The 15,880-nt window shown below is 30.0% G+C and overlaps 1 protein-coding gene across 1 annotated transcript; it reads left to right on the plus strand.

Annotated features, from left to right (window-relative positions):
* Positions 1–1,833: 1,833 nt before the first annotated feature.
* LOC142524288 (uncharacterized protein At3g49140-like) lies at positions 1,834–8,174 on the plus strand. The gene is made up of 10 exons (XM_075628194.1): positions 1,834–2,055; positions 2,186–2,429; positions 2,569–2,671; positions 2,765–2,832; positions 3,239–3,409; positions 3,496–3,624; positions 4,673–5,008; positions 5,633–5,785; positions 6,254–6,349; positions 7,811–8,174. The coding sequence occupies exons 1-10, from the start codon at positions 1,988–1,990 to the stop codon at positions 7,910–7,912; spliced, it is 1,470 nt and encodes a 489-aa protein (XP_075484309.1). The 5' UTR covers positions 1,834–1,987; the 3' UTR covers positions 7,913–8,174.
* The last annotated feature ends 7,706 nt before the right edge of the window (positions 8,175–15,880 follow it).

Raw genomic sequence — 15,880 nt, forward strand, 5'->3', positions numbered from 1 at the left:
TGACAACTAAATATGGTAATGTTAAATATGGTAATGTATCCTTATGATTTGCCTCAGAGGAATTGATCGATTGTTGCTAGAATTATTTGCCTACAGCATATTGTTAAAGAATCCAATTCAATTTTAATTTTTTACTTCTTCATTTTAATGTGTAATAACAAAAAAAACATTATATTTAATTGTGTGTGATTATATCTGCTTTGAACCGTTCATTGTAATTAATTATGAGATTTTTGATATTTTTAGACGTTTTAAAAGAGTTTATGAATTTTTACAAGCAATTAATGAGTTTTTTTTTTAAAAAAAATTTAAAACGTATAACTTGATTTGTAATTCGATTTATTACTTAAACAACATATATCATTCCTCAAAACAAGAAAATCAAATCGAACAACACTAAAATGGTTTGACTTCTGAATCAATTATATTAAAACTGAGACAAAAACTTGTGTGAGACGGTTTCACGGGTCATATTTTGTGAGACGGATATCTTATTTGGGTCATCCATGAAAAAATAATACCTAACATCCCACTGTAAAAACCTAATACCACCATTCCACAAGATCTAAGCAAGCTTGTCTTTGAGGCCTTTTGGAAGTTTACTCAAAACCTTGTCATCGAACACTGCATATTGTTTCTTCAACTCTGCCTCAGCTTTCTCAGAAAAAAGCATCGATCTGATCATCGTATTTTTCGTAAATCACAGGCACACTGTGCAGTAAAACGGTACCTATTTTCGAGGGTCACTGAACACTGCGTCTTGTTTCTTCAACTCTGCCTCAGCTTCTCTTGTCTTTCCGTAGGAAAATATTAGCAGCTCTCACAAAACATTAACTTGAGATTGCACAAAATTAAATTTAACAACGGTGGCAAAAATTATGAATAGGTTCTCCATATTATATGTGCCTACGTAGAAAATCGGCCACGGAACTCTCCTAACTCCAGACTCGCAAATTATACTCTGATCATCCAGTAGATTACAGGGAGATACATAATCAGTACCCGAGCATAAAAAATAGTTACACTATATTTGTTGGAACTGTAAGCAATTTACAAGAACAAATGCAGGCACAAGAAATCTTTCTGTTTTTGATTCGAATCGGAGCCTTAAGTTGCTCTATGGAACTCAAACCATAAGAAGAATGTTGGCATTGTTAAGAGTGATATCATTAATTTTGTTTACATGACTTGTAAATTTTCAAGTAAATAAGAGATTTGATAACATATTGGAGGAGTTCGTATTTGGTATAAGTTCTTTCAATAAATACAACCTCGTAAAAGTATGCAAAATATGATCTACTAGTTAACTTATGAGTTAAACATAGACATCCGGAAAAAAGACGTGCGTAAAAAATGAATAGTGAAGAAATTCCAAAACAAATAAGAGAAATAAATGATTCAAATTGAATCAAATGATATGACTATAGTTCGAGAGAAAGTAACAACATTAGAAATGAGTTTAATTAAGAACATACATTAAACGTCTCTGTTATGAACGCTTTATTCTGTCTCCATTTATAAAATATAAAGCCGACACAATAGGTATTGCGATGCGCTAGGACAATGGGAAGATATTTGCTATTTGTATGTAGTTCAGTGAGTGTTTTCCAAAGCTTGGGAGATGGAAATTATACGAATATCGAATGTACCGATGTGTACATTGTATTATGGAGATAATAACTCTCGTGAAATCAAATATAATATGAAATAAAGATAATTGATTTTATATGTAATGCTTACTTTTTTAATGTTAAAATAAAAATATAATTTATTATTTGATTAAAGGTTAAAATATGTATTTTTTTAAAAAAAATATATATATTAAGAGAAAAAAAAAACGGGGAACGCAAAATGAATGGGTAATTCGGATCACGAAACACCACCACGCATTCCAATCACATGAGCCTGTGATATGGAATATTCTTCTTCCACTATGCAAAATTAGCAATTCAGCTTCATTCGATTCGATTCATTCATCAAATCAAATATGCTGGTGATTGAACCTCACACCGCCGCCGCCGTTCGACTCCCCTCCGCCAACGTTTTTATCCCCTGGTATTTGTTTTGCTTAATTTTTCTCATTTTTTTGGGATATATTTTGGTCTTTTGCTTATGCTTAAGAGAATGTGGAGTTTTTGGCAATGAACTGAGTTTATTTTTCCTATTGGATTTGGTTGGTGAGTAGGAGTAAGTGTTGGAAGTTGAGGGATAACTGTGTTGGCAGAAGGTGTGGAGGCTGGGTGAAGGGTGGTGCTCTGAATAGAATAAAAGCTACTGCAAAAGAGCCGTCGAGCTCGGGTTCGGGTCCGGTGAAGCAGAATGTGAAGCCTCAGAGGTATCATCCGTTCGAAGACATTTCGGACTCTGAATTATTGGAGAATGGGGAAGCTATTCTTACTCCCGCCGAGGCTACTAGGACCATAATTGAGGTATAAATATAAATAGTAGTATGGATTTTCAAGTTTTGCCTGAAGAAATGTTATTGGCCATGCGTTGATAATTTTATGGAAACCTTTGGTTATGGGCGAAAATCTATGTTGTTGATTTTGTGTAAAGATTTTGTTTTAGGTGAATAGCAAGGCGACACTGATGTTTTCTGGTCTGGTGAATGAAGAAGTTCACGAGAACATTTTTTGGCCGGATCTGCCTTATGTAACCGATGAACATGGAAGTAAGATGCAATTATTTCTTGTTTGCATGTGGCACTATTTGGTTGTCGATGACAAGCGTTGTCATTGCTAAACTTGTGATTGCTTGTGATCAGATATATACTTTCAAGTGAAAAACGATGAAGACATCTTGCAAACTCTGGCTTCCGAAGAAAACATCGTGGTAAGTTTAGATATTTTAAATTCAATACACATGATTTTGACGAAAAGAGGAATCGTATTATCCTATAAAATTCACCCATAGTTCTTTACGACTGCTTAATAACTGGAGTAGTGCTATTAAGACTTTACACTTCTGATACTTCTATTTGCGGATCTTGATTATGCCATATTTTAGAAGCCATTGGTGATTTGATCTGCATCTCAAGAAATAGCTTAAGATGCTTACTTGAATTATGTACTTGAAAAGTGACTTGTGAAAGAGTGTAACATAAGTAGAGCCGGCACACTAGTAGTTACCGATTTGCTTCAAATTATACACCTGCTCCAATGTTTAAGTTGTTAGAAACTAAGCATCTTCTAATTCAAGCAATTTGTTTAGATGCTTACTCGAATTTAACACAATGCAGCAAGTCATTGTGGGACTAGATACTGCAGAAATGATCAGTGAGTTGGAAGCACTAGGTCATTCTGATATTGATTTTGGTGTTGATGAGTTGGATGGTGAAGGTAGCGATTATGATGATGATGATGAGGAAGATGACGATGATAATGATGATGCTGAAGATGAAGACAGTGAGGTTTGAGTTCTCCCTTCAGTTATTTTTTCTTTTAGCATCAAGGTTGTAGCTCTGTAGTATGTAATCCTTATCACATTCATCTGCAGGATTGGGTTGCCATTCTTGATGACGAGGAGGATGAAGATGGGGAATCTGATGGATCATTGGGAGACTGGGCAAAATTGGAGACAATGCGATCTTCTCATCCTATGTATTTTGCCAAGAAATTAACAGAGGTGGTAATTCTTTCAATAAATTCGGTGGACATTGATGATAGAAATAAGTCAGAGAAACTTGAATTCTTGTTAGAAATAGTCCACTTTTATTGACAGAAACTAGGATATAACCTCTATATATTGTTGGGTCCTTCGAAATTCTAGTAATTAAAAGAAAGTTAATTGATTGATAAATTAATGATGTGCTATAAAAATAAATCAACGATTCAATAAAGTGTGAATATATCTAATTAACTAAGAACTCATTTTTATTTAATAACTTTGTCAATTAAATACGAACTAAACTATTAATGTTGGAAATTATTTTAAAAAATAATCATGAACAAACCTAATTAATAAACTGATCACTAACTTGAAATGAAAAAGCTAGAATTGAAAAAACAAGGCAAAAGAAGAGTAACTATTGTTGTATGTTGTAATGAGGATGGCCCAGAAAAGATTACTCTGGATTATCTGAAAATATGCTAATCCATGTCGCTTTAAGAATGATAACATGAACAGCTTGAATTGCCAAACTGACGTCAACAAAAGATCGTGCCAATATCATGGATAAGCCTACTGATGACGAAGATCAGAAGATGGGGATAATATTGTAATATTGGGGTTTGTGACGTGCAAGGAGATTGAAGCACCCGACAGCATAATAATTTTTTATGAATATAAAGTCTATGGATACAATCAGAAAAAAACAGATATGAAATTCATTTAAATATAATTTTAGGAATATAAAAAGTAGCAATATACTCATATTTTAAGATAATATGATAGTTTAATTTATTTATTTTTTGATTTTATTAAATTATTTATTTATGACATAAACAGTAGCATAGAGTTTTATATGGGTGTTTAGAAAAACTATTATCTTATTAATTTATTAAAATTAACAATTTGTCCCTTTAGCCCAAGTTGGGAGCAAGAAAGGCTATTATCTAGTAGAGGTGATTAACCAATTGAATAATAAATTATGGAGGTTACACTATACTTTCATGCTCATATTTTTTAAATTTATAAACTGTGCACCCTTTTTATGGCTATTTTTATTGCACAGGTTGTTTCAGATGATCCTTTAGATTTCATGGAACAGCCTTCTTCAGGCCTTGCTATTCAAGGTCTTCTGAGACCTGCATTCATCGAAGAACATTCTGTCATCCAAAAGAATGTAACAGATCCTGAATGTAGTGATACTGATTCAAGTAACATTGACAATGAACAACAGGAAGAAGGCATTGTGAAGATCAATGGCCACAGATGCGAAAAAGAACAAACACAAGATGATCCAAGTTGGGCAGAGGAATTGGAGAAGGAAGAAAACCTTGGAAGTGGATTTGCATTTTACAAACTAGAGATGATTAAAATTCAGTTAGTGTTAGCGCACGGACGTGAGGTAAATCTATGGTTTTCCTTGTGAATTTTAGCAGTATATGTTGTTTCTTGTTGTGCCAGAATTGTTTTTGTACTTGACAAAGTTTATTAGTTTTCAGGATTTAACACTAGAGAACTGCCAAATGTTACTCTCCTTTTCCCTGCCTTTTATATTTATTAACGTTGATCGTCATTTCAAGTATATCTTCATACACAGACCGACAAGGCAATTTCTGGATACAACATAGTAACAGGTCCTACATGGCCTGGAGACATAGACTTTGTTTTATGCTGTATATTACTAGACGAAAAAAATGTGATAGTTTGTCATGATAGCAACTTTTTACATTGATGAAATTAACGAAAACTTATGCTTGACATCCCTATTCTCTCCTCAAATGATTAATGTTACTGTAGTTTTAAGCAATGCAATTTTGTACTGATTACATATGGGAAATGGGGAGTATGATGGAGTTATCATGAGTGGAGTAGAAAAAGTTGTCAATGCATTATGTGTCTCATACTCTTGTTCAATCTGGTTGATTAACTGACGATGACACATTTGATTCTGTTTCTCCAGACTCTATTATCCACGGCATGTTATTTGGTATTGGGAAGGAAAATTGTGATTTAATTATTCGTGCAGAATTTTGTTGAAATAGAAGATTATAAAAGGGCTGGACCTGATGCTATAGCACATTCATCTGCAAAAATAATATCACGCCTCAAGGCTGGTGGAGAAAAGACCACGCAAGCTCTAAAATCTCTTTGTTGGAGATGTAAAGGGATTCAAGTTGAGGTAACACTCTGAACAACTGATCAAGCTTTCAAAGCATTAGTTATTGCGAGCCTGAGAAATATATCTGTTGAAACTTGATTTAAGCTTTACTGTTATCTAATATTGGAAAATGACTTTAGACATAAGGTTCTATTAAGCCCATATGTAGTAGAGATTTATGGCAAGAAGAAAGTGTAAGGAACTAAAACATCATCATCCCCCACCACATTTTTCATGCCCATGTACAAATCGTCCTAGCTATAAGTTGTTTCCCAGCCAGAAGCATAGAAATTTGTTAAAGTTCTAGTTGATTTATGATTTTTGTTTTCACTTGGCTGATTGATCTACTTGTATGATGGATTATCCACTCTAGCAGTGTATTGCCATTGAATTAGGGAGTAAAAGAACCATCTAATGAGTCATCAGAAAATCTTGATATGCAGTTGCTTGGTTTTTGTACTAACTTTTTACAACTTGAAACAATGACAGGAATGTGCTCTTGTAGGAGTAGACAGCCTTGGTTTCGACTTACGGGTTTGCTCGGGAACACAACTTCAAACACTGCGCTTTCCATTCAAAAAACGGGTGTGTACGCTTTTCTTTCCCTTACTTTTGGGTGTTCATAATTTCCTTGCTGGATGTTTCTTAACAACAAAACATCATCTCAATGTCATTCATTACACAGCAGTGTCGGCGAATATCACTTGATAGCTTTCGCCTTTCAGATATGGTTGCGTGTAGAAAGAGGGCGAAATTCTTGATATGATTTAAATATTTCACATTACTTTTTAAACACACTATAGGTAGATAAAATGAAGAATGGGATCTACAGTACAAATAAATAACTGAAACATAGAGTCTTATCTAAATGTCAAGTGGATGGGATAACAAGAAAGCTATGCTTACGTAGCATCTTTACTTTATGCTTTCATCTTGTTTAGCCACTTCAAATATCGGTTTTTGTTTATCATTATTCATTAATATTCTACGGTCACCCATCGCCTAGACGGTCCTAAGCATTTTAGAACACTAATAATTAATATTCATGACTATACTGTAGCGAAGGGTTGCGTAGTTATTGTCGTATCAAAAACAAATAATTGTACAACTCTATTCAAATATTTAAAAATGTATAACAATCCCAATGCAACCTTTTGATAGCTGTGGCACATAGGATCATAGAGATAATTGTCGTTCACCAGCAAGTCCTCCCAACAATTGCACCAAACTTCAACTAAAAGGAATCAAACATATGGCATGGACTATAATATCAATTGTTGAATCAAGCAATAATGGCTTTGCTTCAAATTGTAGATGATGTAACTCAGACTTCAAATTGTAGAATATTCCTATCAATGTACACACTAATAGACACATAGTGAGGATTGTTGTTACTCTCCAACATATGGTCATTGTGAACTTCCAAAATCTATGATGAGATTAATGGAAACACCGAGCACAAAGCTTGTTCTCTGTTTTGCTATCCATTGGTGGGGAGGGAGAAGACGTAGCTGTAGCATGCATCTTATAATAGAGACGGATTGGAGTTCATTACCATACATGTGACGCGTACTCTGTATCTATCGCCAAGAAATAAACAAGAAACATTACCAACCTGAAATGGTTCAAGCGAGTCTTAGACTTTAAGCATAATACAGCTCATTGTCTTCATTAACTGCTACCTTGTAAATTTCAATCTCTTTTGCTCTTTATGCCATTTTCTACTCTTTCAAATTGTTCAAGCTAAAAAGCTTGTTTCAGTTGCTCATATCTTCTTGTGAAAAATCATCCCACATTTTGCAACTTGTGAGATTTTGGCTTATGAACTCATATGCTCGATTGGATTCTTCATCTTCATCATTGGTAGAATAATTGAATTTCTTGTTGTACACTCGGTCGATCCTGATACAATTCTTGTTTCTCTCTTGAATCTCTAAGAGTATATGTGTGTGTGTGTGTTTTTGGTGTTGGCTAAGGCTTCATAAATTTGCCATCCTTCAAAGAGATTGGTGTACCTCTCAAATCCCCCTTATGTGCGCTTCACAGGCCTCATCGGAGTACAGTGCTGAAAGGCATCTGAACGACATGCTGTTTCCGAGAGCTCACAAAATTCAACCACGGAAAGAAGCTCAGCAGACGGAATCTTAGGTTCAAGTTAGATTCTGCCGATCTATATTTTTTTTAATGTTGTCCCATGTACTTATGTACTCATGTACGTAGTTGATAAAAATAGTACAAAGCTAGCTATGTAGGAAATCTTCCAGTTCCCGCTATTCTATTCCTTGTTGCAAGAAATTTTGACAATCCAAGTCTTGCGTTCGACGATTGTGTGGTATCTTATTTCCATCTTGTAATGTGTATTGAATAATTGTAAAAATTTATTTTGGGAGAAATGTTTATCATTTATCTATACGTTATTATGCTATATTATTATTAAACTTCAGACGTTATTTTACCAACGAATTTTGGTGTCATGGTTGTATTTTATTTGATACCAAATTATCTTTATTTTATTTAACATTTTTATTCAAGAAAAAAATTATTAGCGTAAATTTATCAACACACAAATCTATCTGAATTGTATATAAATATAGTTTTATTCAAATTAAAATGGTTATATCAATTTTTATTTAAAAATTACTATTGTTAAGATACGGCTATAACTTCTGACAAAAGCTGGCTTAAATAAGATGGCTGTTCAAGTTCATATATACAAATTTTAAGAAATTATTTAATCGAAGTGATAAATATAAAAACTAAAAAAACCAAAAGTTACATAAAACTTAATATAGTAAATGATAAATAAATAATCGATAATATATTTTTATTTGTATTCAATCTTTATCAAATTTAAAAAAATTTATACTTTGATTCACAAAAAAAATCTTTCTACACTCCCTAGACTCACATGTGTTTTTTCGAGTGAAATTCGATACAAAACATTGAAAATCTGATATTAAATATGATATTCGAGTATCAAATATTTCAGATATGACATTAATATATGATTTTTGAGTACCCAAACATGTATAAAAAATATTGATATTAACGACACATCTTTTCTCAGATGAAAGTCAGTATAAAACATTGAAATTATGGTACTGATATATTATATTCGAGTACCAAATATTTCAGATCTTATACTAATATATGATTTTTGAATATATAAACATGTATAACAAGTATTTGTATTAATGACTCGTCTTTTTTCCGATGAAAAAAATCGGTACAAAAGATGCAAAAAGTAATACTAATATATGATATTTCAGCATTAACTCTTTCATTTCTGATACTAATATATGATATTTGAGTACCAAACAAGCGTATCAAGCGTTGAGATTAATGTAGTTGTTTCGATTTTATACTCAAAATTTTATCTTATGTATAAGATATAAAACATTTAGTACTCAAATATGATATATTAATATTAGATTTTCAGTGTTTTGTACCGAATTTCATCCGAAAAACACGTATGGACTATAGAATGCAAAATTATTTTTGGTGTGAATCAGATATTACAAATTTATATTGGTATGATAGAAACTAAACATTGATTTATATTTGAATTTAAAGATTTAAAAACATTTCCGACTCAAAGTTATTTGGGGTTTTTTTTTAAGTATTATAAATTAATAAAATCATTGTAAAAATGTGACAAATCGTGAAGGTTTGTAAAACTAGTACAATCCGGTACTTACTGACCCGCATTCATATTTTTTATTTTTATTTTTAAAAAAAAGAAAAAGAAAGTAGGGGCACGGATTCTTAGAATCCGTGTCCAATCCGTGTGTCCGGATTTTAACTTTTTAATTTTTTTTAAAAAAATAAAAGGGAGATCGACGACTCTTTGTGCAAAACCGTCGCTATTGGCGATGGTTTAACCAAAAACCGTCGCTAAGTCAAATCCATGAAAGACTGTCACGGATTCTTAGAATCCGTGTCTACTCCGTGTGTTTTCTTCCTTTAAGTAGAAATGCGGGTATTCTTTCCATCATCGCCGAAAATAATTGTTCCTCATATTCATTCTCGCAACTTATTTCTTTCATCCGATTTATATGCGCAAAATCCATCTTTTCTACTTCGATCATATATTAATATTATTTGTTGATTTTATCGTCCATTTCATTTGAAGAGATACGGAGAGGTAATGTTTAATTTCGTTGATAATATTATAATTATATATTAAGAAGTAATTTTTTTGTGTAATTTTTTTTATAATACTTGTCATTTATTTCAGATATTAGCATCGTCCGTTGATATTATTATAAGTTCTGTATAATTACGTCTGTGAAGGTAATTTAATTAATTTTTTTAATATTTTGTTTGTTTTATTTATATTATATTAATGTAATTATAATTTTGTTCACTAACATTATATGATTAAGTATAATTTAGTTAAATAGTATATTTTTAATATTAATCGCGATATTAAAAAATAGTTTGAATATTAAAAAAATAATAAATATGATTTTTGAAAATATTTCAAGGTTAGTATTTTTAATATAAATAATTTAATTTATATAAGAATGCGTTAATATTAGTGTACTTAATACTAATGAAATTATAAAGTATTTTGTTACGTTTTTAAAGTATATTGAGAATAAGTTTTAAAATTTCACGTAATTTTAACCTCCGTAATTTATAATACAATTAATATTATAATTATACATATACTATACATAAAATTTCACGTAAATATAAAGTCCGTAATTTATATATATTCTAATTCCAATAAAACAATTAATATTATAATTATTGTAATTAAATTAAATATAGTTATTATTATTATTACTTAGACTACTAGGATTAAATTAAGTATAGTTTTTATTATTATATCACGTAAATATAATTATTGTAATTATTGTAATTGTTGTAGATATAATATTATATCACGTAAATTAAATATAAATATTGTAATTATTGTAATTATTGTAGATATTATATTATATCAAGTAAATATAATTATTGTAATTAAATTAAGTATAGTTATTACATATTGTAATTATTGTAGATATAATATTATATCACGTGAATTAAATATAATTATTGTACTTATTGTAGATAAAATATTATATCAAGTAAATATAATTATTGTAATTAAATTAAGTATATTAATTAAATTTTGTAATTATTGTAGATATAATATTATATCACGTAAATTAAATATAATTATTGTAATTATTGTAGATATAATATTATATCAAGTAAATATAATTATTGTAATTAAATTAAGTATATTAATTAAATTTTGTAATTATTCTAGATATAATATTATATCACGTAAATTAAATATAACTATTGTAATTATTGTAATTATTGTAGATATAATATTATATCAAGTAAATATAATTATTGTAATTAAATTAAGTATAGTTATTAAATATTATAATTATTGTAGTTATAATACTATATCACGTAAATTAAATATAACTATTGTAATTATTGTAATTAGTGTAGATATAATATTATATCATGTAAATATAATTATTATAATTAAATTAAGTATATTTATTATTATTCCAAAAATTCTAAATTATAGTATTACAATTCCAATAATACAATTAATATTATAACTATTGTTATTACTTAAAACTTAAAACTAGGTATAATGAACAGGCTTTTTTTTAAAATATTATAAATAAAAAAAACTAATTATAAAAATGTTGCAAAATTAAAAGGTTTACAAAACTAATGCAATCTGCATGCCACTGCACCAGAAATTTTAATTAAATTGATTAGACAATATAAATTTTAATAATAATGAAAAAAATTTGTAAGTGATTTTTGAACTTTTATTATGATCGTATACATTATGTCATGATTTTAATATATGTGTAAGAAATTCATAATTAAATTTTGTTATGATTGTATACATTATGTCATAGTTTTTGGTGAAGACATGGATAATGTGAGGGCTTTACTTTACGTAGGTGGCTACGTCATTATTGAAGATGGTAGGGTTGGATATAGTATCCCCGCGATCAAGCCCATTAAAATCCCTCGGTCTACTACATTTTCCCAACTGGTGAATTATATGCATCGGAAGCTGGAAATTGACCAATCAAAATTCTGAAAAATAGTTATTTATTGTGACATGTATTTATTAAGTATAGTAATAGTTATAAAATGTTAGTTATTTGTTATAAAATGTATACATTAGTAATAGTTATTTATTATAAAAAGTATAATATGTAATTACAATAAATTAATTAGTAATAGTTATTATAACATATATATTAGTACGTATACATATATTGTAATTAAATTAAGTATAGTTATTATTATATAATTAATATTATAATTATTTCAATAATACAATTATTATTATAAATATTAAGTGATGCGTTCATTATTATACAATTATACAATTAATATTATACAATTAATATTATAATTACTCCAATAATTCAATTATAATTATAAATATTACGTGATGCGTTCATTATTATACAATTTGTCACGTCCCGGGACGGGGGTTGGTTGACACCGGCGTTGCTCTCAAATTTACATTCGAAAACAACCAGCCTCAGAGTACAGAATTCAGAAACCAGTCTTTTATTCATAATACGAAATAAATCAATTGTCTGTTACAACTCGAATACTAATGTTTTACAGCGGAAATGTAAAACCAGACATAACAGTGTCTTAACAGATACAGCGGAATTAACATAAACATAAACTGAAAACAATAATCTTCTTCACCAGCCCCAGAACTGGATCTGCTCTTCTTCTTCTAATATTTCTTCCTCGTTCTTATCTGAGATGGGTTTGGTGGGTGAGTGATATGGTTGTCACTCAGTAAGCGGGGGCAGTAATCAAAATTCAGAGATCACAGGTTTTACAGAAACCATTTTTACAGAAACAGTAATACAATATGTTCTCAGAACATTTTTACAGAAACAGTAATACAATAATATACAAAAAATACTTATTTTCAGAACAGTAATCAAATTCAGAGATCACAGGTTTCAGAACAGAAATCAGAATTATTAAGCACTGAGCACGTTAGTGAATTTCATGGCTAAAATGATATCAGTCCCCTATCTGTTCTCTCCTCTAAGGTGTGAGGCCAGAATTAGAATCAGAATTCAGAAATGTTCAGAATATATATTCCTACCATTAGTTCACTAGGGAGTTTCAGTGCTTCAAAATCATATATCAGAAATCAAACATACAGAAACTGAACTTTAAAACAGAATTATCAAACGGATTTCAAGATGTTTATATATAAGCCCACTTACTGTAATTTGCTAAATATTTCGGTTGAAGTCTGGAAATCTGTTTGTTCTTGCTACTGGTTTCTACTGCTCCGAAAAAATGCACTCTTTTCGCTCTAATTTCAAGTGATTTCAAGATTTTGGTAACAACCATTTCAGAGATTGAGGGTGCTATTTATAGGCTAAAGTCTGACTGTTAGTCTTCCAATTAATGACCATAATCTGCCATTAACAACCTTTATTTCATGTTAAATGCTTCATTTACAAGTCCTGAGCAGAACCAGTAGCTATCTGCTGGAATCTCGCTACTGAACTCTTCTGCTGCTGGGTTCCGTCTGCTGGATTTTGTCTGCTGGATTTTGGTCTGCTGGAAAATACCATCTTCTGAAATATGAGTTGCTGCTGGGATTTTGCTAGCTGCTGCTACTGCTGGAATTTCAGGTTCTCACACAATTAATATTATAATTATGCCTATAATACAATTTATATTACAACTAATTCCAATAATACAATTAATATTATAATTTTTGTAATTAAATTAAGTATACTTATTATTATTATTACTTAAAACTACTATGATGCGTTCGTGTTCGGTAATTCAACAATTCTAAATTATAGTATTATAATTCAATAATACAATTAATATTAAAACTATTGTTATTACTTAACACTATTACAATTAACGAACAATAACAAATATAATAAACAAAAAATAATATTGTTACCTATTAATATTCTGAAAAAATGTCGAAGACTTACGCTAACGATTTTTGGTTAAACCGTCGCCAATAGCGACGGTTTTTGGTTAAACAGTCGCCAATAGCGACGGTTTTGCACAAACAGTCGCCGATCTCCCTTTTATTTTTTTTTAAAAAGTTAAAATCCGGACATACGGATTGGACACGGATTCTTAGAATCCGTGCCCCACTTTCTTTTTCTTTTTTTTTAAAAATAATAATAAAAAATATGAATCCGGGACAGTAAGTACCGGATTGTACTAGTTTTACAAACCTTCACGACTTGCCCCATTTTTAGAATGAGAATATTAATTTATAATATTTTAAAAATAAATCCAGTTATTTGACTAGTTTATCCACAAAATTAATGATTATAATGTACGTGGGAAACAAATTCCCCGCTTTAGGAAGTGTCAAATGTAGAAAATGCGGCACTTCTATATAAAGCAAGGGCCACGACGACGGTGTACCTAATATTATGATGCAATAGAATTTTATTCTATTTTAAAACTTAATTATTTTTATTAACTGACTCATGTTTGGACTAATGCTAAGTCGGCTATCCATTAATGGCTATTTTATTACTAAAAAATTGACACTTGGAACGTGGTATGTGACAACATATTTCTGTTTACTTTGTTCAACTATATCCAATATGACCTAAAAAGTTTTTGTTTTTACTTATTTAACGAATGCCACAAACGCTCTTTGAATTTTTATTTTTCTTAAAATACTCTAAATTTGTCCCTGTCACAAGAGTATATATCTTGTGAGACAGTTTCACGAATCTTTATCTGTGAGACGGGTCAACCCTAACGATATTCACAATAAAAAGTAATACTCTTAGCATAAAAGTAATACTTTTCATGGATGACCCAAATAAGAGATCTGTCTCACAAAATACGACTCGTGATACCGTCTCACACAAGTTTTTGCCTTGTCACAATGGTTCAAAATTTAAAAAGTGTGACAGAATTTATAAGCTATAAAAAGCAACTTATAAGTTATTTAAGAAACTTAAAGCTGTCATAATTTGTTTAGTAAAAAAAAAATTGCAAACAACTTATAAGCTGTCAAAATAAGCTGTTTTAAAAAGTTCGGATACTTCACATTTTTCCAAAAGATTTTATTTTAATATTTCAATTCTCCAAAATATCATTCTATATCTTCTTAAATCCCCCTTTATCCTCATTTCTTATATCTCTCCATTTATCACTTTGTCTTTTATTAAATTTAAAATAAGATCATGTTCTATCTTTTTATTAAGATATAAAAAACAAAAGTGCTAAGCTTTTATTGAGTAAATTATTAACTACAAGCTTTTTAATCAATATTTTATTTATATACTTTTACAATAATATTCGATATTATTTTTTTCAAAGAACATCAATTTTTGGTCATTTTGACAACTAATTTTTTTTTATAATAGTAAACACATTAACATCTTTAAATTGTTTAAAATAAGCTTATTGAAACAGTTTAACAACTTATAAACTCCCAAAACAACGTAAAAGATGCAAGAGCTGATAAGCTGTTTTAAATAAATTTAACCAAACACTATCTAAATAGTAAATTTTGTTTCTAAATTTACAAAAAGAAAACGTCATGTTTTTGGTAGAATTTTTCGACTTGTTCAATTTTTATTCTTTTCAACCGATTCCAAATTTTCAATCCGGTATCATATTTGGACAAGGTACATAGTGTGGCCATTATTAGTTGTATTTAATTTATTCCCCCTTTATCATATGATACTACCCAAATTATTCATCCAATAATTATAAAAGTGCTACATGTTTTTTCAAAACCTTTCACGTAAAAAATAATGTGGTCCTCTCGTAGCTATTAGATAAGCCGATTGGGGGTATTTCCCAAGGGCCGAATTAATCCTTTCACACAATTTTAATATACATATGTTTTTTGGTCGGAAAGTGGTGATTGACACTCAACAACTCCATTGGTCGTCCAATTTCTTTTGTAATTGGTCCATGAAATATAGTTATTTTGTTTGTTTTCTAACTCGTACCATTTGAATTGACAAATTAGTTGCTAGAAATGGAAGACGGACAAAATTTAGTGGTTTTGGGTCAGTTATGTCAGGTGCCTTGAGATATCTGTGAGTTAACATATATGTCAAGTTTAATAATTGTTTATGTTTGATGGAG

The sequence above is a fragment of the Primulina tabacum genome, chromosome 14 (assembly GCF_025594145.1).
Source record: "Primulina tabacum isolate GXHZ01 chromosome 14, ASM2559414v2, whole genome shotgun sequence".
NCBI lineage: Eukaryota > Viridiplantae > Streptophyta > Magnoliopsida > Lamiales > Gesneriaceae > Primulina > Primulina tabacum.

Excerpts from the sequence above, each read along its gene's own strand:
- LOC142524288 (XM_075628194.1), top strand. The coding sequence starts at position 1,988 with ATGCTGGTGATTGAACCTCACACCGCCGCCGCCGTTCGACTCCCCTCC. Across the intron at positions 2,056-2,185 it reads GCCAACGTTTTTATCCCCTG|GAGTAAGTGTTGGAAGTTGA; the intron begins GTATTTGTTTTG and ends GTTGGTGAGTAG. Across the intron at positions 5,009-5,632 it reads TGTTAGCGCACGGACGTGAG|AATTTTGTTGAAATAGAAGA; the intron begins GTAAATCTATGG and ends TTATTCGTGCAG.